General features: G+C 40.1%; 1 protein-coding gene across 1 annotated transcript; it reads left to right on the plus strand.

Moving 5' to 3' along the window:
• The first annotated feature begins 820 nt into the window (after nucleotides 1-820).
• nectin3a (nectin cell adhesion molecule 3a) lies at nucleotides 821-24,501 on the plus strand. Its single transcript, XM_029171835.2, has 6 exons — nucleotides 821-1,030; nucleotides 12,155-12,502; nucleotides 16,027-16,326; nucleotides 17,449-17,566; nucleotides 18,342-18,493; nucleotides 20,575-24,501. The coding sequence occupies exons 1-6, from the start codon at nucleotides 940-942 to the stop codon at nucleotides 21,222-21,224; spliced, it is 1,659 nt and encodes a 552-aa protein (XP_029027668.1). The 5' UTR covers nucleotides 821-939; the 3' UTR covers nucleotides 21,225-24,501.
• Nucleotides 24,502-24,706: the final 205 nt, after the last annotated feature.

Genomic DNA, 24,706 nt, shown 5'->3' on the forward strand with positions numbered 1-24,706 from the left:
GGCTGGACACGCGAGAGAACCCGCTGCAATAAGACCTCTCTCCTCGATCGCATCAAACTCAATCGAGCTCCATAAACGCTGCCTGGTGGCAACTGTTGTGGTTTCTCATTTACTCACATACTCTATCCCACCTTTATGTGTTGACGTTGTTATTATGCTGTTGGTCTATTCTGTGTGTTTGCTTTGCTGTTCTGCTGTGGTATATGAATCCGCCTAGAGGGTTATTAGTTTTATAGAATAGAACAGAATTATTTGTGTGGAATTAGCCATTCTTTTAAAATGTGCACTGTAAGATTTGAACTGCAGATCTGCTTAAGGAAAAGATCTCTTTTGTTCAGTATTTCATAGGGTAACCGTTACCTCCATCTTTCGTCGCTCTATGTGATCTTTTGATCGTTAGGTGTCAGTTCGTGGTCATTTTTCTTTATGTACCTCTTTGTGATGTGTGTTTTTCAACTCAGATCTGTGACTTTCAAGTCTATCAACACTCAGTGTCTTGTGTAATTCCGTTCATGCCACAAAAATATACAAAATGTCTACAAAGAGACGCGGCACAGCAAAAAATAAGCAAAACTATCGCAAAACAACCGCAACGAAATACACAAAACAATCACAAAATAAAGCAAAACTCCTACGGAGACACAACAATCACCACAAATGACATTAAATGAGTTAAAAAGACTAAACAGGGTGAATGTAGGCGGCGTAAGGTTCTCATTGAGTCGAAGAACGTCCGTCCTTACGTGCGTGCGCGTGCCCTGCGCGTGTTTGTGTTGTCCCGCAGAAGTGGTACAACCCACGCGGTCGCCATGGAGAGCAGTTCCCCAGGAGCGCGAGGCAGCCAGAGCGAGCGAGGAGGAGCAGGAGGACGGAGCAGAGAGAGAGAGAGAGAGAGAGCGCGAGAGCGAGAGAGCCCCAGCGCTCAGACGCAGAGGAATCATGGAGAGAGGGTCACCGAGCAGGACTTGGCCGGCTAACGTTAAAGGACTGCAGCTTTTAACGTCACTTCTCACCCTATACGGACTTACCTGTGAGTTAACGGGCTTATTTTTGGCTACTTTTTTTAAGCACGGCGGAGAAAAAAAGTTGCCCGGGCAGCTGCTCCGGGTCGCCGCCGTTAAGTTAACTCGCGTGACGTCAGTCACGGACACGAGACGTTAGAAGCTGTCGACTTAGCCGCTTTTAGGTGGGCTGCGTATCCTTCAGCGCGCGCTCGCGTTGTTTCGCGGCGTTCTGGCTAGCTGGTTAACGGTCCCCGATGCTGCACGTTACCGCTAACTCCGGTCACCGTTAGCTAAAGCACGTCTGTCCTTCCCATTGAATGCCACTTCACGACTGACTCGAGTCCGTTAGCTCCCAGCGCACGCAGCAACTGGTGAGCAGACGCGCTGGGTTTCAGGCTGCGACGCCGGGCTCCACTCGGGACAGGACGCAACTTTACGCGGCGCACTGATTTGGCGGCGCACGCGCACCTTTGTCTAGCTAACGTTACTTCACGTCATGACTTGGCTAACGTTGCCCAGCGGTGGGGAAACACCGGCGTGTTCGCCTCCCGCTCGGATGGCGAGAAGCCCAGCGAGACGCCGCCGCGAGTTGTGGTTTACGAAGATAGAGAGGAAACTGAGCGGATACGAGCCCCTTTGTGGAAACTTTGCCGAGTGGTCGGGTTGTGGAGCGTTGCGTGATACGGACGGGATGCAGCACGGACTGCCCCGCTCTGGGCGTGAGGTGCGCGAGGGGAAGTGAAGACATATTTCAGGAGAGGCACTGCAGTCGCAGAGTCTCTGGAAGTATTGACCCGCGGATGGGCTGCACGCCAGCACCAGTACCTACCAGGCTGCATTCTGTCCCGACCAGCGCAGCTGGGGTGCTGGCTTTACAATGCACGGCCACGACAAAAGAAGGGGCAAACACTAATAAACACTGAAGTAGATGCAGTGCTTCCCAGGAATGCACCAGTTGCTTTGTTCTAGACAACAAGGGCCCAAGAGCGAAGATGTTTAGTAGCTTCAAAAAGTCAAAATACTCCCACTGTTAGGGGGCGAAAGGATCGTTTGAAAGCAGATTATTGTCCTGGTTCTTAACTTTATTGTTGGGTCAATGTTTATTGGTTAATTTCTTCTTAACTAATCAATTAACAAATAATTAGGGCTTTTACACACTGGAAGTTTGAGGCAGGTGTTGTGTTCATATGACCTATCTAATATTATTTAAATGCATCAAAAGGTATAAACAACATTTGACTAATTTAGACGGAATTTCCAAGTGACCTCTAACATATCTTTGGCATTTGTGTATTGTAATTTCGTCGTACTTATTGCGTGACACTTTGCAGTAAGATAATATCGGCAGATGGCAGATGTACTGGCCTGGCAGATTCATCAAGCCTTCTTGGCTGCCACCGATGTCCTAACACACACATACACACACGCGCACACACGCACACACGCACACACACACACACACACACACACACACACACACACACACACACTTGCAACACATGCTCCTCTTCATTCCATACTTTTTTGTCTCTAACCACAAAACACTGGTTCATAAATCAACACATGGCCATGATAAACAAAGCAGTGACGTAAACTACGCTGAATAGCCTCCAAACAAGGTGTGTGTGGAAGCTTTCAGTCACCTTGACAGATAGCTTTGTTGCTTATTAACAGAAAGGTCAAGTCAGGCAGTGATAGGTTCGTTTTGGTGTTTTATTTGGAACAGGAGCATGCAATTCTTTGGCTGTTAGTGCCATACAGTCAGAGCTGATGTGGCTTAGGCACATTGTTGTGTATTTAGGAAAGCACATGTGTGCAGGAGGACTTGGTGACACAAACAGTTCAGATGTAAGTTTCCTTGCCTGTGTCATTTTCAGAATCCAAGAATCCAGAATCCAAGTGTTGACAGAGTTGTGAGGAGGGGATTCGTTCAAGGCGTGGCTACAGGCTGTGAGGTCTGTAATTGAAGACCATACTTTTGAGGTTCCTTTTCTTGGGCCTGTGTGATTCACAATATAAATAAATAATCTAGTAAAGTAGCCACCAAAATTACAGACTCAAAACAGAAATAGATTTGAAAACGCAAGTAGTAAGCAGTAACTGAGCATATTTAGTTATTTAAAAGGTTCATGGTTTCAGTCGTTATTAACTAACAGCAAGATGTGGGCATGAAAGTAAGCTTGTCATTCAAAATGTTATTAAAATGAAACGACTTCCAGGCCTGGTCAGGTCACGTCTTGGTTGGGATCCTTTGTTATAGGGAGGTCTCTTTGATAACAAAATGCAGTTGTCTGTCTGAATATTTTCATAGGTGTAGTGATGCAATTATTGTTTTATTCCAAAATCAAGTGATGATTTGTTTGCCGTTGTTATCTAACATCATTTAGTCAAATAAACCAACTTTTAGTTTACTGTCACATTTTCACTACCACATTTTCCCTGATGCCTGGTATTAATTATCCACTGTGGTTGTTGCTTCTGGCTTTACATGCAAGAAAGGGATTTAAAGTAAGTTTTAACAGTTTGGTGCACATCTGTGGGTCACAGCTGTTGCATCCATGTGATCCTCTCATTTGATGTTAAATCTCAGTTGTGAAGCAGCAGATTGAAAGCTCCTAATCACATTAAATGCACGCAGTGTTTACTTTTTGAAGGAAGGCCATCAGCAGATGAGTGCACTGCTTTATTGTGGGACACAGAGGCTGTGTGTGGGGTGCGGGGAACAGGCTGTGGTCACCAGCTTCTGTCTCCACCCTTTGCTTCCTCTACCCTGACAGATGTGACTAAAATGTCAGAGGCTTTGTAGGGAAAGCTGTTCCTTGGTGAGCTACCAATTAATTTAATTTTCACTCCTTTCAGCTATACCTAACCTGTTTGTAACAAGTCTGATAAAGACAAACGTGTGCTTTCATTTTAACCCACTGCTTTCAATAAGAATAACAATCAATGGTGTTTCTGTTTAAGGTTGCCTGAAATAAAATAAATTACTCTAAATTATTAAATTGTTATCATCCATATTTGATCTTTGCCTCTTACACAATGAAACTTACACCTTAACAATAGGTTAAAGAAACATGTACATCGGCATATGTTTCTAAAACATTTCATGAATTTCAGCTGCCAATTGTTGGAGTTTTAGCTGGTATACCTTGTCTACTGAAAAAATTGAGAAAGACGGGAATTCTTTCAGTCTATGAGTCAGAGGAAACCGTTCTACATAAATGGCTTCCAGACAGTCTATGGTTAATTACCTGCCGTGAATGAACAGAGGGAAACATTTTAAACTGTTTTTTGCCTGCTGTTTTTAAGAGTTTGAGATTTTCCCCTGAAAGAGCATATTGTAGAAAGAGTTAAGGTCAGTTGTACACACCATGGCATCACAGTCCGTATTAGCTATACATGGAGGATGTGCACAGTCAGCCCTTGAACATCCCGGGAGAGGAGCATTGGGGTTATGGGAAACAGGTGTGGCTGCTTTTACCAGTCTTTTTTGTTTTACTCATTCAACTTTGTGTGCTCATCCCAAACACTGTAACATCCACAGTGTCAGTTGTGTGCGCTGACACACCCCTTACCACCCAGGTGGGAGATTATTAACACCCACAATTCAAATGGTGATCATTGCTTACTATATCTGTAGTGTTTCTTATCTTTTAATACTCAAAGAATGGTAACACACTTTATGCACTAGTAGGTAAAAAGAATCCTTTGTGCTTTTTCCTCCATTCTCTTGCTTGCATGCCAATATATTTACATTTGGATATTTGCTGTCAGTATTACACCCACCTCCACCCTGTTTTGCTCAGTGTTTATCAAGTTTCCAAACAAGTGACGTGTGTTGACAATCAGACTTTAGAGTCAGGATATCCGATTGATTTCAGCAAAGTTGGTAAACCACATGTTTTTTGCTGAAGTATTTTTTTTTAATTCTCTTCCTCCATAGTTGACCATATTTCCGTTAGTGAAGGATTAAGTATTATAAGCTTTTACTGATTATCCCACATCACATGAACATCTTGAGACATTTCTATGCTGAATTTGGTAAGGCAACTTCAACCATTCTCCTACTTTTTGGAGTGATAACATTAGCCACCAAAATAATGACGTCCCTGTTTCAGTCTTTTATCCATTTGTATAATAAAAACAATATTCTTTCATTTAAGATGTATGAAAAAGACATCCACGTTGAGTTACTCTTCATTTTAGTTGAAGCAAGCTGTATGTCTATTTAAAAAAGTGTAGCTGACGACGACGGTAGGTTAATGCTCCCTTCTAAAAAGCATGATAGTTTGTTGGAGTTGCTATTTTTGCCTCTGCTTGAATTGCGAAAGCGATCACAACAAACATGTGGCCAGTTATATTTAGGGCTTATAAACAATGCTTGAACATCTTATTGCACGGACTGAAATTCTTGAAAGAGGAGGGCAACTGGGTATAAAGGTGTACGTCCTCTACTTGTATTGTCCCTACTTACCAAGGAAGCCAACTTCCTTTGCTTTAAACTTTAGTTTCATTGTTCAAGTGAGGGGGCACTATATTATACTTGCTAAAGCTGTTCATATGCTGGGAAAAGTGTATGTGTACTGGGAGAATGAACTTCCTCTCAGTTGGATAAGGCCATAGAAATGCCACACTGACCACACTATGTACTGACTTTACTGACCACTGGCTACATGCAGGTTTTTGTTAAACAGCCTTAGTTCCTGCTTAGTTCCCAGCAGGCACACAACCGACTTTCAACCGACCTTCAATGTTAAAATATGGTTGAAATAATGTCATTTATCGTTGTGACGTTAATGCAACATTGAAACAACGTTGAATGCTGATGGTTGTAAAAAGGTTAAAAAAATACTTTTGAAATAATGTTGAAATAGTGTCAGTTGTTTTTGTTATGTTGATGTAACATTAAAACAATGTTTAATCAGCGTTGCCCCATCAACATTGATTCACCTTTCAAAATCAACACATAATCCAATGGTCATTCACCCACAATATTATGTTGATTCAACTATTCAATGTTAAACTGCCTGCTGGATTGTGAAGTCTTGATTACATACACTGTAACACTCCAGAAAGTCCAAAATAGCTTCTTTCATCATCACTATTGTAGTGGTAGAGTCTGTGATTAGTACAGAACCTATTATCTCTTGTCTGCAGAGCTCCGCTCACAGGTCCACCTTTGGGAACACCCAACGAAGACCAAAATTGGTAACATACTGTGGCTGAGACTCAAAAAGCTTACTTCGGACTTTCTACATGAACATCATTACACCATTTGTCTATAAACTAAAAGCAATACATAAAGTTGACATTGTGAATTCTGAGTCATAGGATACAACTGTTTTTTTTTCTTCTGTCTAACCTATTAGAAGTCTACAGTATATGCATGCCCATATGGATTATTACTGGATTTAACCTTGAAAGATATGTAGTAAAGTGCTACTCAAGAGCAGATATTTTGTATCTGTATTGTAGATATGTTCATGTCATTGCAGTACATTTGAGAGCTTACCAATACAAATGCTGCGAGTTGAGCAAATTTAGTATATGTTGTACATTTCCTAACAATTCATGGTCTCATAAAATCGTTTTGTCGACATAAAATTAGATATTTTATTAGCTAAAATGTTCAAATGTGTTTGTGTAAAGTTGATAGTTTATGTCCAGAAAAATGAAAATGGTCATATCCTACAACACCCAAAATGCACCGTGCCCTGACGAATCTCCTGAGCTGCTGCAATTAGTCCCACCTGTGCCACCTGCGTGGCATGTGTGTTAGTGGAGCGTTATTCTTTCGGTTTACAGACAAACCTTGGAACATTGCTTTACGTTTTTAACAAAAGGTTTATTTTAACAGTATGTTTGAAAAAAAAATATATATATATATATATAAATATAATCTACATATTGCACATATATTACTTAATCAGTGCTAATTTGACCATTGTCCTGGCTGTTTTTCCATTTTTTTCTTTGTTTCCTGGAGTAGGTTTCCAGCACTACCCTGTCCATATGTAGACCAAAACTGATTATTTTTAACACTTATATGTTAGCAGTAGAATCTAAAACTTCAGTTGAGAATTACATGTTTTACGCAATTGTCAGCTGCCCTGGCATGTGAATGTCGAATGTTTGGAGAGGAATAAATAAGAATTTCCCTGCATAGAAAATATGGAGGTGTCCCTTATTCTTAAATACCCAAAATGTTTTTGGTCAACCCCCATTAAAAATTGGTGAAGTACTCCTCAAATGAAGAGCACAATGCAGCAGACCATGACATGGACAAGACTTTTGTCCCAGTACACTATGTCGAGTAATGTAAAAAATGCAGCTTGGCCTTCATTATCGTTGGCACGTCAATGATGTCATACACTGAAGCTCTAATTGATCAAGACTCCTATTATAGCCTCTCTTCCTAAAACGAACACTCTCAAAATTCACAGATCATTGAAAGACTGAGACTTTGTGACTTTAGCTAATTGACTTTTCTGTTCTAAAATTAGTAAAGTAAAATACAACTACCCCCCTAAACAAGCAATTCAAAATCCCACACTGTAAGCCAGGATGTTGTAGGAATGTTTTTGTTGCTTAGGCACACTGTCTTTAGCAGTTCCTATATTTTGCCTGTAGTTGGCTTAAGGGTTGAAACCTGTCCCGAGAGTACTTGTCAACACGATTGATCGTCTTCTTTTTAAACACTGATCTTTAATTAAATGCAACTCTAATATTGCTATGGAACAAAGAAAAAGGTTTGAAGAGGACAGTGACATGTGAAAGAGTCCCACTAGGCTTTTTAAAAAGCTTGTCAGCCTGTGTTTGTCTCTAGAATAAATGAGCCCCCTGAAATAACCACACACCCTCATAGGATACAATGCTGGGAAGGAAAGGGGTAGATTATATCCGACGTAGGAACTATTATCTTTACACTGCACAAATATTTCTTGTGTTAAAGACATGCTATAAAACAACCAATTCGACACTTGCCTTGTCTAGCTGATTAGCACAGACTTTTAGGCCTTGCATAAGTAAAGCATAGGTCTCTGCTCCTGTGTGTTGCTTTTAAGCATTGTCTGATTTTCTGCCCTCCTCCCCCCTCCTCTTTTAAAAGTTAACAATACCTAGCAAATGCCTCTGCACTGCCTATTGACTCTATTGGGGTTGCAGTGATTAAAGGCACAGATGGCTTTGAGATAATGCATGCTGCATCGTAAGATATATTACTAAAATTTCTATTCATGGTGGTGTTACATATTTTCAAATGGTACAATTTTACACTACCTACCTACAGTTATTACTTGCAAGTAATGAGGACCTCCCTTTGTAATTCCTTCCTCAAAAACTTAATTTGTCTTCGTATTAGGTTTGTTTCTCTCTATTTCAATGGCTTGTATTGAAAACATACTGCTGTTAGCAGTTAGTTGCTTAGCTTAATGATTAAATAATTGAGACTGCGTCTGTATATTCAAGATTAGTTTTAGTGTTTTGTGTAAGGTTGGTTGAGTTTGCCAGGGCAGCTTTCAAAGTCACGCAAAGAGCAAATTGAAATTGAAATATGACTGTGAAAGTAAGATGGAAATTCTGTTCTCTTAGTCAGCTGATGTTGGCATTAGCTTATACTAGTCTAAATGAATTTATTGGCTGGAAGAAGGATAAACAGCTGTTTACAGTAAACTAATGAGCAGCTTTATCAATTCATTAAATACAAAATGGTGTAATCAGCCTCAAATTATTTTAAAGGTCCCCTATTATTCTTATCAGGCTAAAAATATATTGGATCTGGATATCTCAATATGGTGTCTATAACTTTTTGTGCACCTCCATTGGCCTGTCTAAAATTTTTGATCCCAACCATTCAGTGTAGTGTCTGCTGTAAATATTTTAATACTGGCCTTTTAGTAGCATGTTTTGACCTTGTTCAGCAACAGACATGGTGGTCTGACCCACTTTGTCGGACTGCCATTTCCAGTCATGTATAAATTAGTTACACAAAAAAGGCTGCTTCACTCCAGTTACATTGTAATGCCCATACATAGCCAACACTGTTGTTCAAGTTGTTCATCACTTCTGTACTTTGATTGAACCGCTGAGCTGTTTCTGGTTTCCTGTTCTTATTGATTCTCTGCTCAAATGTTCCTTTTGTTTTAGTGCTAAATCCTCAAGCACCGATCTCATGTCTGCATTCTTCTTTAGTGAGATCTTTAGATCAATTCCTCATGAGATCTCTTTGACATGATAATCTATGCATGGAGTTTGTCGACATTTAGTCTGCTTTATTGCTGTGTGTGAATGAATGTTTCTGGCCTTCAATCCCCATTGTCTCACACGGTTCTGACATGCACTGCAGGCTTCATTGCAAGGATCTCTAGCCAAAAGACAGCCTCCTTTGGGGGGGTCAGGGCCACAGCTAGGTTAGATTTGGGTAGGTGGAGATTTTGGCTCCTTAAGTGGCCAACGTGGAATGTTTGAGCTGGTTGCCAGGCAAATAGGAAAGTTTTGATTTACTATTGCTTCTTTCAAGCATCTTGTCGCAATTAGTGATGTCAGGGGAAAGAAACAAATATGAAACATTTCTTCAAAGGGCAGGCATTTACTTCCCATGAGTTCATTCTTTCCTTGGGTTTCTCAAGGAAAATGAGGTAAAAGTGCAGCCTGTTTCTCTCTGGTCAAATAAAGTTTTGCAGGCCAGGGGTTCTCCCTCTGGCCTCTAACACAACATTTATACTTGACTTACTGTACAGTGACGTAGCATGAATATGGCCAACTGAATGAAACACTATTACTATTTGTTTACTTTTTAGGATACAATCGATAACCACTACTTGATGTCTATTGATGTCTTGACATGTTCCTCAGCTCAGTGATAATATTCTTGTTTCCTGGATGAAACAGCATGATAGTTTTAGTTAATGCACTGCTTGAAATTTCATTTGCCTGCAGTATTTTAGATAATATTTCACAGCGCTCTAGTTTGTGAGCCCTGGCTGTGTTCTTCATGGTCACAGCTAGCTGTGCCAAGTTTCCCCACTCTCCTCCTGGCTGTAGGTATCCCATGCAGAGGCCATCTGTCTTTCCTCCGATTATGGGAAGGGTGGAGTCCACTTTAAGCACTTCCCCTTCTCCCCCACTTTTTTTGCTCTCCATTCCTGGCTACCCCCAAATGCTTACTGTAAAACAAACAAAACATATCGTGGATGGAGTCCAGTTTCTTTGTGTGCTTTGACAGACCTGAAAGCTGACCCACTGAGATAGATAACTACACATGGTAGCTGTTGGAATTTTGTGTCAGGTAGCTATGTAGAACATGTTAAGGAGAAACCTGGTCTGAGACACGTGTTTGCATATGTCAACATAAAGTCACACATGCCAACTGTGTTACTTTACTACTATGACAGCCAATGTTGTAGGAGGATTTTATACCAGGACTTGTACCTAGTATAAATATGCATCACATTAATATGTATTATAATCACTGTCAACATTTGTTTTTTTAGTAATGTTATTACAGTTTCATGCAAGGCAACAAAGTGTAACTTTGGTAAGGTGACAACAAACAGCTGTTGTGTCCACTGAGATAACTGTGGAGTGGAGAATGTTAACCCCACAGGGCCCTGACCCTGATTCTCCCCCACTTCAGTGCAACTAGAGGACTGTGGCAGACGCTGCGCAAACATGGGCTCATACATTGCAATAAACATTGTACTAGTTGCACGAGCTATTTAGACCTGTTTCAACAATTTTTGTAAGGCTGTAATAATGCAAAGTAACTTTCCTACTTTTAATCAGGTAAATGAAAAATAAAAATAAGAAAATATAGATACTTCTGTTTAGACTAAAACATTATTAAACTAGATTATTTTACGCAGCAAGACAAGACAAAAAATCTTTTGATTATATAGCCCACTATGAAACTTCACATCATAAAGCAACATACATTCAAGGCTTAGCAACCAACTGCTAACACACATGGTAACACATTTCCCTTATTTTGGGAAAGAGAAACTCTCTCTTTCTGTGTGTGTGTGTGTGTGTGTGTGTGTGTGTGTGTGTGTGTGTGTGTGTGTGTGTGTGTGTGTGTGTGTGTGTGTGTAATCACTAAAATTACAGGGGACGTAATGGAGAACGGGGAGCCTCAGCCTCCCTGGCAATATTCCTCACAAACCAAGATAGCATTGCTGTGGTTTACCACTCGCATTCATGCCAAAGACTCAAAATACCAGCCAATGGACCACTTTTATAAGCTTTACTCCATACACGTTTGAGAATATGTACATGTATGTAAGTGGAAATTTATAGCATCCAAATATAGCTTTCAACGACTGTGTCAAGAAAACTGAGACGCTGTGTTTGGATATTTTACAGAATTTCATTTTTTTATATTTTATCTATTAAACATACTTTTTCTATAATTTAATATGTCTACTTTACAAATCATTCCACACCACTTTGTACATCTTTGTACAAAAATATTTCAATGTACATGGTTCTATGAATGACACATATTGTCTTTCTAAAAAACAAAGACTAGGGAGATTTTGTTTTCCATTCAGAGCGTATCCTAGCTATCCATGACCTACAATTTAGGATTTATTTCAGGTTAGTTTCCCAAGATTCATTCAGTGCCAGTGAGTTGTTTTGAACAGTAGCTCATCTATCAAGCTTGACATGCAGATTGCTGTACGTAGAGCTGAAACATCACCACCCCTCAACTAAACTGTTGTCATGTTTTGTCCTTATTTTTATATTTGTTTTTGTATAAGTATAGCTGTTGAAGTTACATTTTACATGCACGGTCAAACATGGTAAAAACTGTGTTTCCGTGCCCTGTTACTATAAAACATTTTTTCAAAATAGTAGTAGGCTTAACATCACATTGGCCTTGTAAATCGGGAAGTAACTGCATCAAATAGGTGATAATTAGCTAGAGAAACTGTCTGATTGTACTGTAGTGAAAATATTTTTTTCTTGTTTGAAAGGCAAGCATAACAGTCAGCACCAGTACCATTGAGAATGTAGTATGCTACCACATACAGTATAGAACACTTACATTAACCAGTGCCAGTGGCTGAAATGACTATCTTGAGTGATCAGATCTTTGAGTTTAATTATATCTGCAAGGTTGTGTAGTTAATAATCTCTCTCTTTTTTGCCAGGTGTGAGCAGTAACCAGGTGAACGTTCCTCCAAAGGTGAATGCAGTACTGGGGAAAAACATCACTCTAAGCTGCAGAATAGAAGTTGGCTCCAACCAAAGTGTCACGCAGAGCTCCTGGGAACGTCATCTTCCTTCTGGCACCATTACCGTGGCACTGTTCAACCCTCAGTATGGAACCTCAGTCACTCCACAATACGCCAATCGCATCTCATTTGTTTCCCCTTCAATCCAAGATGCTACCATAGCACTTAAGGAAGTTGGCTTTGCAGATAGTGGGCGCTACACCTGTAAAGTGGCAACATTTCCTCTGGGCAATACGCAAGCTTCTACCATCGTCAACGTGTTGGGTAAGCTAAAGCTATCTCACTTCCATCTTTACTGACTGGAGTACTTCATTCTTGTTTAGAATCTATTCATTGCAAAGCTGGACATTGTTGGTTGTGATTAGGCAAAGCTTCTTTGGCACACACGTGTGTGCCCTGAAGGACTGAAGTTTTCCCTGAAGCCTTAAAAACTTAAAATTACCACCTGGACAGAGACCAGTTTTCATTTAAATCCCTGCTGGAATCTGCAGCTGTGTAATGGCTGCTGTGGTGTGGTCACACTCATCTTACTGATTGCAGTTTCACTTGCTAGGAAAAGTGCTACAAGAAGGCAGAGATCAGTGACCCATTCTCCAGTCACACACTGTAATAACTAAGCATTTACTTGGTAAACTACTTGGAGTTAACTTGGAGATTTTTATTTATTATATCAAGTTTCTCTGTATATCAACTGCTAGTGTAGTGCCTGAATTAGTGTTAATTACTCATTACATTGCATATAGTTTACAAGATAATTCATTAGTAATTAGGGGAGTGTTAAAGAAAGATTTAATCTCTCTACTTAGTAAATCAACATTAGAGATAGTTCAAACCTGTCTCTATATGAAATAACATGGCTAAAATGAAAAACAACTTAATTGCAGGGTGTGATACGCAATATTCACTTGCATTTAACCAAGCTGCATGGAAGTTTCTCATCACTGTTTTGAAAAAGTACAATGTACAACCATTTCCTCTGTTACAACTGTTGGTAATTCTGCTCCTTTTAGCCTTTGTCCCTAATTATAAAATCCTATCTCAGTTCTCACAGTAGGCATTTGGATAGATGTCATAGGAAGTAAAGACGCATGAGAAACTTTGTAATCTCAGACTAAAAAAAAACAGGACTTGGTTATGTCTATTTTTTTCTTTTGCACGTATGTAAAGCTACCTGTTCTACACTGTGAGGATCCCAGCTTTGAAAAATGTGAATTTTGAACTTGCACGCATATGTTTCAAGCTCTAAATGGGTGATTGTATTGCAGAGGGGCAGAGCTGAGTAGCAGGTTGCACTGTAGGCAGTACCTTCTTGTCTCCCTGTGGAGACAAAAGGAGACTGTGATGACTAATGAGTGGTACATTAAGTGCTGCTGTGACAGCCACAGTGTCTGGGACCTCACAGAGTTCAATTACACCTTGCTTTTTTCCTTCTCTTCTCCGGCATACATTTCCTACTTAGAAGCATCTACAGTACAGTACGTTTATTTTACAGTTCAGAATAATAAATAATTATGCAGTACTGTTTATGATTATGTTGTCTGCAATACTGGAAATGACCTGTTTGTTTATAAAATGTGGAACAATTCAGCAATGCCAGTAATGAAAATGTTGCCACAATTAATCAATAGAAAGGAAGAAGATAGAGGAAATATGACACTTGGTGTGACCAAGGTGAGGGAAAACAAAACAGGTCAGGGAGTGAGTGGAAACAAAACAGAGGTTGTAGCAAGTTGTTGCTTCCTTTCATGCAGTTCTAATTTGCAGAGTCATAAAGCTGCAAAATCAGCCCCCACTGAGACGGAAGGTTCAAGTTGCTTACTCATCAGGATCAAAATCTGAAGTGCCTTCTGTGAAAAAAGCTGCATGGCTCTTGAACCTGTTTAATATGAGCCAAATGACAGCCTTAGCTAACCGCTTACTTGCTGTTACTCCATTGATCTTACTGCTTCATAGCTGTGTCTTCATTAACACATAAAATATATGTTTTAATTTACATGCTGGCTATTTTTTTTATATGGATAGCTTTGTTTAAGCACCAACGTTTTGCATCCGTGTCAAATTTAAAACAATAATTTCGATATAGCTTAGTTTAGACCTAACCCTAACCCTAACAGTTACTGCTCTAAAGGGCTATTTTAGCTTAATACTTCTGCAAAACTATGCCAACATAATTCACAGTTGCTGAACGCCAAGTTGAAGCCCTTCCTTATAGAGGTTCTCCCTTTGACGTCAGTGTGTGCTGTGAATATGTGGATCAGTGTATATATGGGTGGGAAAGGGAAAAGCCTAGGCAGCCAGTCTGCTGAAAGGAAATCGTTACCTTTTCCCTAAAGCATTTGCACTCATCTAATGTGTGCCCTGCCCGTCCTGACAGCAGCTCCAAATTAACGTGTCTCTCTGATTTAGGTATTCTGAAGTTTTAGCCAGCTTGCCTCCTAACATAGAGCAACTACTGTTTATAGTTGGAGGCCTGTTAGGAGGGGCAGAGAGAAGTGAATGAATGTGAGAATGGTGTCCCCACCCTACAGTGGGCATAGGACACGCCGGGTTATTTTTAGAGTCATGGGGTGCTGGGAGTTATGTTGTATTTGTTGTGCGACCTCCTGCTTGGACGAGGGTGGCAGATGTCCTAAAGTTGATTGTCTTGTCTGGTGCATGAGTGTGATGTGTGCCACCACGTGCTGCCTTTAAATCTGTCAGTAAGTGAACAGCTGTTAGTCTGCCTTAAAGTTAGACAGAGATGGAAGAGTAGGTGTACCACAACAGAAAGAGGAGGGGTTTAACAAAAACGTTGATACTAAACAGTATGTGGACGTGTAACCTTGCACTTCCATTGTACTTCAGTATGCCTTCTTTGTGTCTTATTTAGCAGACTGTCTTGTCTTTTGACAGTCCTTCTTTGTCTGGCTGAACTTTCCGAAGTCTCTTGTCTGGCGGTTTGTGATTTTTAAACAGAGCCCCATGTGCTTTTAGCCAGGGGGGGGACAAAATGCTTTTCCTGTCTTGTACAACAGGTACATGCTTGTTTTGTTTCTCAATTGAGAAGATGTGTGTTAGAGCTATTGTAAACTGCTACTGTAGCTACAGGAGCAAGAAGTAGGTAGAATTGCATCACTAGTACAGTAAGTCAATCATAGACATACATAATCCGAAAAAAGAAAATTCTTAAGACCTCTGTTGTTAATAGTGCTGTTGAGATCTTTCCACGATATCTCTTGGTTTGCAGTCTGGACTTTAGCCATGTTTTAATTCACATATAAAGGCAGATGTATTTTCAGGAAGGCACGGAAACCTTACCCCAGCTCTAATGTGATGAGAAGTGTACAGTAACTTGGCTCCTCATCTTCCAGTACAGCACAGTTAAATATACACTTATATTGTTGACTGTAAGTAGCATCAGATGTACAGTAATATTTCATTCTTTCAAAGTCGTTTGCACAGATCAGGCTTTGATATTTTTTTTTCATTTGGATTAATAGATACTACCACTGTGCATTATCTCAAAGCCATTAATATGTTTGACAATATAGACAGTACAAATCTCCACTAACATGCCTCCATATGATTGAATAGCATGGTTCATAAATTTTTAATGCATATATGGGAAATGGAAGAAGTCAGTCTGCTCTTGGGCAGTTGAGTATACCATGGCCACATCCTTCTATCCATATACTATATGATAGACATTATTTATGCAAGTAGATCAATATCTATTTTGTCTATTTCCTTTTTTAATTCTATGTATCTGTTTATTTCCCTCTTCTTTCTCTTTGCTCTTCTTCTCACAGTTGAACCAAAGGTGTATGTGTCAGCCGGCCCATCAGCGCTGCTGGATAATGGAAATGAGTCACTGGTGGCTACCTGCATAGCAGAGCGTGGCCTTCCAGCTGCAGAAGTTTTCTGGGAGACAGAGCTGTATGGGCGAAGTGAGAAGCAAAGTCACGAAGAGCCCAATGGTACCACCACCATACATGTGCACTACATGTGGCAGCCAAAGAGCTACGCCCAGGGAAAGACACTCACTTGTGTGGTGAGACACCCAGCTCTGCAGACAGAGTTCCGCATACCCTACGTACTAAATGTTCAGTGTAAGTGTTGAATTATAAGACCCTCCTCAATTCCCGTGTTGAAAAAAAAACAAAAAAACTGATGCTATTTACATGTTTTCAACAGGCAGCTACAGATATACTTGACATACAGAGGATCACAAAAAGACAGCATTATCACAGCAGATAATGAAATAGTGATTATTATTACACCTTTAATTTTGCAGCTGTGTAGAATAAAGTATATTTTACTAATCCTTATGTACCCAAGCTGAGCTTGAATTACGGATTATCAGCTCACAATACTTTTACTTCATTCCCTATAAAGAGAGCATTTAAGAGTCATCTCAGTGTCATAATTATTGATGCATACTTCCTTGCAGAGTAGTAAAAAGAGCTAGTCTGTGTTTGAATTGCATGAGTGCAGACTAATGAAGGTATTTTATGAAATATTGATTAGGCCTCAGAAGCAACAGAGGTAGCAGGAGGCTACTGGGAGTAGCAAATGAAGATGCAGAAACGCCAAGGTTAATACAGGAAGAAACAGCTTTTCCAGCTCAATAAATCATGTCAAATGCAGAGACAAGGGATTTTAAGTGCGAAAGAAGCACAATTTCACCGCTGAAATGCTTGAAAAGGGTCAGTGGACGCGAGGAGTTGAGGTTTCTTCCTGTGAGCTGTAATGAGTTCCTCATATGGCCACCAGAGAAATCTAGATAAAAAATTGGATATCTAAGTCAGTGTTTGTCATGTTTTATTACAATGGCATGTTTTGGGCTTCATTTAGTTGTCCAGTTACCTTCCTTTGTGTTTTTCTTTGCCGCGGTGAAGCAGTAGAGTATTATTAGCTGCAGTGCATCTGCTGTCTTAGTGAGTCTGTCATTTTCTAACTTTCCACTAAGCCAGAATCATTTGTTTGTTCTCTTGGCTTCTGTTCACCAGTCGTCCTGTACCCTGGTACAATCCTGCACAGCCTTTGTTTTTTCATTGCTCGCTTCTGTGTTTATAACGCACGCTTTGTTACCTCTGGAGAAGCTTTTATTATGAGGCTGCTTGGATCACAGTGACTGAATATTAAGTTCTCATCGTCTCACAGAATAACTGTAAAGTAGTAGCTTACCAGTAAATAGCCTAACATTATGTCCCTTTTGCCTTGTTTTACAGTTGCCCCAATAGTATCAGTAATTGGACAGGACAAAAAATGGTTTGTGGGTCAAGAAAATGTGAAGTTTATCTGTGGTGCCAAGGCCAACCCACCTGCCCGTCAGTTCAAATGGACCAGGTTAGTATTCCTAAGTACTTATTTCATAAAAATAGGCAGACCATGAGCATTTTGTCGTGACATTTTTTTTGAAAATGAGGCAGTATATACTGTCCTGATTACAGGAGACACAACTTTTGAGTGCTGATTTATTCTGTGGATGCTTGTTTCTTATGTGTAACAACATAGCAAGATATGGGGAAAAGAAGCATGTTAGTTACATGACTACAGAGGATAAATCAGTTGCTAGTTCATCTGTGAGTGTAGATGTAGCTGTATTTAACCAAACAGTCATCCAGAGAAGCTTCTGTCTATAAATTACCTCCAGCGTAATTTTGGATCCTGCACACTGGAGCTGTTGAATGCTCTGCTGCACCCATCAGGAAGACTCCATGCTATAAATAAAAGATTCCAAACAGTTCATGCATCAGAGGGTTATAAGCGCCTCTTTGTCATCATCTGTGTTTGAAAACAATAAATTTGGTCTTGTTTGGGCTGTACCAAAAGTCTAGACAGGCAGGGGCTTCAGTTTTTTTTTTGCTTTTCTGACCAGACATTGAAACCTTGTGTTGATGTAGAAATCTTTTCCCTCGACTCATGGAAGTGCAGTCAGTTCAGTTTAGTCATGTGATCATATAACAGGCCAACAAAGCCAACGGAGAAGTGACAGCAATGCATCTATGTTAGGTTTTGTGTTCATGTCCATCCCAAATTTCTCTTCAGGGGTCAACAAAGTTGATCTCATCTTATGTCTTGTATAGTGTATTGTACACTAAAACAGTAAAAATCTTCACAGGTTGGATGGATTGATGCCTGATGGTATTGATATCTCGAATGAAAGCTTTGCTTTCACACGCCCATTGGAGCGCAATGACTCTGGGTTGTATCGCTGTGAAGTGTTAAATGACATTGGTCTCCGCAAATATGATGTAACCCTCTGGATACAAGGTATGACCTTAGTAATTCTTTACAATGCTATCATTTTCATTGCATGTTTTTTTACTTTGTTTACTTTATGTATTATAATAATTTATCTGTAAAAGCAGGGAATCAGTGACATTTATCACGTATTTGATATGAAATCCTCTCTCAGTGTGAATCACCACTTCTTGCAGAGCTAATCCTCCATATAAATATTCCTGCCCAGATCCAGTTTCACGCATTCCTGGCAACAGAGGAGCACAGAGTGCAGATAAAGAGTATCAGTACCAGACATTTCCAGTGTTGTGGTTTTGGCAACATTAGATTTTTTTAGATAAGGAAGGGGGTGTTTACTCCTGCTGGTCCAGCAAACTATGCACCCATGTAGCCTGTTTCTTTGTTTTGATTAAGGTCAGGTTTATGTTCACAGATTTGTAGTACACAGTGGTTTGTGTGTACCTCAAAATCTAATATTAAACAGCATATAATGGTCTTTAGGCATTTAAAAATGAAATGGGATCAAGTGAGCTATGGAATTATTCAGTAATTACTTACAAATATTAAGTGAATTAAAAGGGGTTCATCTTGCTTTTAGATTCCTTAAATGCTGGTAATTAGTTAACAAATTAAAAAACCTGCAGCAAAATAGATGTCTCCTGTCTGCTACCTCTGTTTGTCCATGGTTTGCTACTTGAGTTCATTATCGAAGGTCAGGGTGTGGATCCTGAGAACTGCATCCCTTTTTATTTTCATTTCTCCTCTGCTCTGTTTAAACCTTTTCCAAACAAAGCAACTGCTGATTTTGGACATGCACTCAGCCCGTCACACACACTGATCTTTGCTTCCTCACTGTCAAGAGGAAAGTGCTGGAAAAGACCCAAAAAACACGGTCAGACCCCATCTGTGTACAGGCCTGGTTTGGAGTCCTGCTTCAAATGAAAGCACAGCTGACGTCCTGTCCAGGACAGCGCTGCAGTGAACAATTATCTTGTTTCTCTTCTCAAATATTAAGACTTGACAAGAGCAGGCATGTGGCCTCTCACCCCCCCCCCCCCCTGGAGATAGCCAGGTTGAGCTAAGTTACTTTCCCTTCCCCCCTCAATGACTGCATGATGCAGCTTTTTCACATTCCCACTTGTCCCTGCAAACCATGTTTTTTGGCTGGTCGTGATCTTCTACATGGTTGCAGATGGTGATAACCTATGTGAGGTCAAAGTGTCCCTGCAGGGTGGGATTAATGATGACTGACAAAGGAAACAACTTCTAGTGTATTAGTTCACTGACCTGATCTGGCTCCAATATCCTCCCTCATGCTTTTAGTTTACTCCTGATCTTTCAGGCTCACACACAGAGTGTAATTGCAGGTAATTGGATTCTTACTCTATTACACAAATTGTGGAAATTATAGCTCTACAGGGATTTCAGTTTTGATAACTATTACCACAAACCTCCTGGAGATGCAGACCACTGTTAGTGTGGCTCAGATTGCTTTGTAGTCCAGTCTTTGGTGTCTTTGCCCTGATCGACTACTGGTATCAGGCTGCTCCGAGCCCTAGACGCTGCAGGTCAGACTGGAGACACTTATCCTGACCTTGAGCTTTGCTCTGACCTTTTTTTTTTCTCTACCTCACACTGTTATCATAAACTGTACTAGAGCATAAATCAGATGCAGGAACCTGAACCTGATTTTACCTTCTCACATGACATCCCTATAGCCGGGTTTAGACACAAATGGGGAACTGTGAATTACAGTACACTCAGTGAAATTCTTAAAGACTTCATGTCTTCATGTCCTCCTGTCCTCTCTGTTTCTCTCTTCTATTACCACAAACAATGACATTTAGCACTTAACCTATTTCTGCCCCCGTTATCTTCTTCTTTTTGCTCAAATGTGCAGCTTTCAACAGATTCTTTGGTCTCAGGAGACACATGGCTCTGACATGCCACAGTGTTGTTATAAATGAATATATAAACCATTTATACTTGCTGGTTGAGTCTTTATAGATCATGAAGTACAGTCTTTCTTCTCTTTAGGTTTATAACGTGTCACTCCATCTGCTTTCTTTCTTCACTGGTATAAATCTTTTCATCACATGTTCATGCTGCAGATCCTCCCCCCACCACGGCAGCTCCCAGCACCACTGCATCCCTCCTCCGTGACACCTCTGGAACCGGCACCGCTGCGATCCGATCTCCATTCGCACTCCCAACCTTGGCATCCTTGTCTGACAGCAACCTTGGCACTATAGTTGGCGGGGTAGTGGGTGGAGTTTTGTTCCTGATTCTCTTACTAATTCTGGGTGGAGTCTGTTTTATGCGTCAGCGCAGAACCTTCAGAGGAGATTACTACACCAAGCAATACCTGGGACCCTCTGACATGCAGAAGGAGTCCCAGCTGGATGTGCTTCAGCCACATGAGCTGCAGGAGTTCTGCGGTGACAAGACAAGCAAAGGCAGCCAGGAGCTAAAATCCAAACTGGGTGGAGACATTATTTACCCTGACTACACCCCAGAACACAAAGATAGGGACAACTGGCCTGACAGGGGGGACAATCAGAGGGTCCTCAAGGAGCCAAACTACTACTCTGATCCCTACAATACCCAGAACATGCATCCCTGCGGACCTCCCGTGCACAGCACCATAGTCAATAATGGCTCGCCCTACCTTCCAGAGGACTGCTACGACAATGGCATAGACAGCGACTATGTGTCCCACATGGACGGTTCTGTGATTTCACGCAGGGAGTGGTATGTTTGAAGAAAAGGGCAAAGATAAAAACAGACAAATGACTGGCTGAGAGTCACTTAACAAGTGACCGATAAATCACTAAAGGTTTTGTCATTTTGGTTTAAAGATGAACAAAATTTCCTCAGCTCAGTTTCACAATGAGCTCTTTGAACAAAACTGCTCTGCCTTGATTGTAACCACTTAACCTTAAGGACATGTTTGTGGATTGCTTTATACTTTTGTAGCATTTCAAGGAGCTACAAATACGCTGGAACGCTTGATGTTATCTGTGTAGGCTTAGGGGGGCTTTGGCACACAGAGAAGTTTCAACTGGTTTTTGTACTCTGCTTGTTTTCCTTTAACACAGATCAGGTGTTCAGACCCCTGTCAGTGAAGTATTTATATCCCTGACTGACTTAGCTCTGCTTCCAAAAAATTCACAAAGTGTGTGGCATTTTAAAAGTGGTCTCTTTAATTGTTCAGTGTTCTCCTACAGTTAAAATACTCATCATGGCCACAAGCAGTATTCAAAGCAAAGTGTATTGCATGAATTAAAAGAATAAACTGTGTCATCAAGGTAAAGGGAAGATCATATGACTAAAAGGGAGAACTACAGAGGGAATAGAAAATTGATTATGAAGTAAGATGAAAAAAAAACACTGCCCCTCACAGACATCTGGTAAAATTTTGTAGCTTTTGCAAACTTTGTATGTTAATACAAACCAGTCACCTGATAAAGAAAGACGTTACTGACAGTAATATTAATTTTAATTCTAGAGCCATTTTGTCAGGTTCACAGATAAGTACTTAGGGTTTCAGTCCTGGCTGATTAGGCAGCACGGGTAAGTGAAAGAAAGGTTGAGTTAAGCTTTAATACAAACACTTTACTCCATTTTGACTAATTCAGAATAAAAGCCATTTCTAGACTCACTAGTGCTTTAAATGTAAAACAGCAGCAGTAAAAATTGTTGGCTTTGCAGAAACAGTAACTTAATACCATTCAGAAGCAGGGAAAAGACAACCGCATTGCTGGATTACATGCATGAATAGTTTTACCTGTAAACCCCTAGTGCTTACGTAGTCAATCTGACTCCAATGCAGGAAAAGCAGACTGGCCCACTACCAGTGAAGACAAATATACAGTAGAGGTGTAATTAGTTAGATGACATCTGCAGAAACGAAAATTAGCTTTATAGATTATAACTTTAATCAAATACATTTATTGCTGTTTAAATGTGTTCATCCCGTCACATTCTTGCAGTGAAAAAGCACAACTCCATCAATATAGTTGTGAGCATACATCAAAGGAAGTCGGCCAGGCCTCCGTCTAATCCACTTAGCCATGATAACAGGCTGCATCGCTGTCTTTTCCATTTTCCCTCCTTCGTATCCTCTGATTTCAGTCTGCAAAGCTAACACCCTATTGGTCATTATAGTTTTTATTTAAACGTGGGATCAAAGAAATATGTTATAAATACCAGATGTGACTCAAACAGCTGTCATCATCTAACGCTATGTGATTCCATAAACCACCAACAGTTTTGCTGCTCCCACTCGACACTCTACAGTCGTGATTCATGACGGTAAATAAGCAAAATACTCCCTGGAAAAGCTAAACTAGATCAACAATAAGCCGATCCGTCAACTGTAGTCTGTATGTGTTTGATGAATGATTATTCAAATACTTTGGAAACAGTGTTAGCGGCTGATCACAGAACAGGCTGTAATGTTGGGGTTTGGCTCCTTTGAGGATATACAGTGATCATGGAAACTAGAAATCTAATACATGTTTTAAAAAAAAGAGTTGGAGAACTATCTCGGGTTAGAAGTGCCTGTTTAAGGGTTCCCTAAGAATTCTTTTCTTTTCCTACAAACAAACGCAGTGAAAGTTGAAACAGAAAGAGTTGACACATTTAGTGATCTCATCGCTCGCTGCTTTGTTTGACCTCACACTTCTTCTGTTTCTTTCTTTTATGTTTTCCTCAGGAATGATACATGGATCAGAGTGGCCTCTGTAAAGCGGCACATGAAAGAGAAAACATACCCCTTTTTTGGAAAGATTCCCTTTCCAGTCAATCTGTGTATGTTGTTAGAGGAAGGAAGCTAAATATTTGTATTGCAGTGAGATCAGACAGGGAGCTGCATACATTTAAATTTTCTGCTCATATTGGGGTTTTATAGATTTATAGCTCATTTTCTCTTTTTATTTTAAACCGTTCTCCACCCTCATTTTCACATGCCAGGGCTTTGGTCGCCGGTTTAGATGTCTGAGAATAAACTACTTTAATCTCCTCAGCTCGTTCTCACTCTCATCGTCGCACACACGCACCCAGGCCACCGCACATCTGCCACTGCTGCCCACACTCCAGGAGAAGTCCTTACTTCAATTCCCCGGCTTTTAATTACCTGTTTTTCTATCCTTGCGCTTGGCAATGAAAGTGCCCATATGGATATATAGACTAGTAAAGTCGTGTTATGCTAAATCCAGCCTCTGCTTTAATAAACAATATTTTCAGTCAGTTTGTGTTCAAGTTCAAGACTTTTACAAAAGCCAAATGAGCTGAAGTGATGCCTGAATGTTTTTCAATCTGTCCAGAAGAGTTTTGGTCAACTGGTTCATGTAAGTTAAATTATTGGCTCCTTATTTCTTATGACTAATGTTTGTATAGATGTACATACTGCTCATAAGTTAGCCTAGATTAGTTCTTTGATTAGTTTGACTCATGTCTTCATGTACAGTTTGTCCTGGACTCCCCTACTGATTTGTTGGTGCCTTAAAAGGGCTGAGTAATGCACAGAAAACCTAAAGATAATATTTACCACAAGGATGTAAATGGTATTAATATTAACGAGGAGGGCTCACTGGTCCATTATTATGTCTTCCAACATTACAGGATTTGCTGTTTTTAAAACATCTGAGTGGACAGAAGGTTGATTCTCATGCCTTATACACTTCGACAGGACAAACGTAACAAGTTAGTTACTGACAAAATTATTAAAAGTAAAGTTTCACTGGGAATATAGGCATGCCAGATTCATAGGAAATATTATTGTCTTGTAAATATGCTGGCTGTTTTTTATTATTATTGCAGATGAAAAACTTATTTTTTGTATGAGCTCTGTCATTTTCTTGTTTCATGATAACATTGAGCGGGGTGTTGTTTTCACTGCATTTTTGTATTTTTTTTCCCGACCAATTATTTCGTATGCTGTTCTCTGAATGATCGATGTCTCATGTGAATCAGAAATGTGCGGTAGATTGTATTTTTTTTTTATGTTTGCAATAAATGATCATTATTGCACCCAACGTGTCTCCTTTATTTTTTTTATTATTTTAATGCATTACATTTTTTTATGTCACTGTGATATTTTGAATGTTTATAATCTAATAATAATCTATGTGTTGTTCTATGTGAATCTATGTGAATGTTTATTGAGTAGATACAGGGCAGTATAAAGAAACAATAGCAGGAAGTGTATGAAGTTAAGATTAAATATTGAGCCACATAAAC

The sequence above is a fragment of the Betta splendens genome, chromosome 13, assembly GCF_900634795.4.
Source record: "Betta splendens chromosome 13, fBetSpl5.4, whole genome shotgun sequence".
Lineage (NCBI taxonomy): Eukaryota > Metazoa > Chordata > Actinopteri > Anabantiformes > Osphronemidae > Betta > Betta splendens.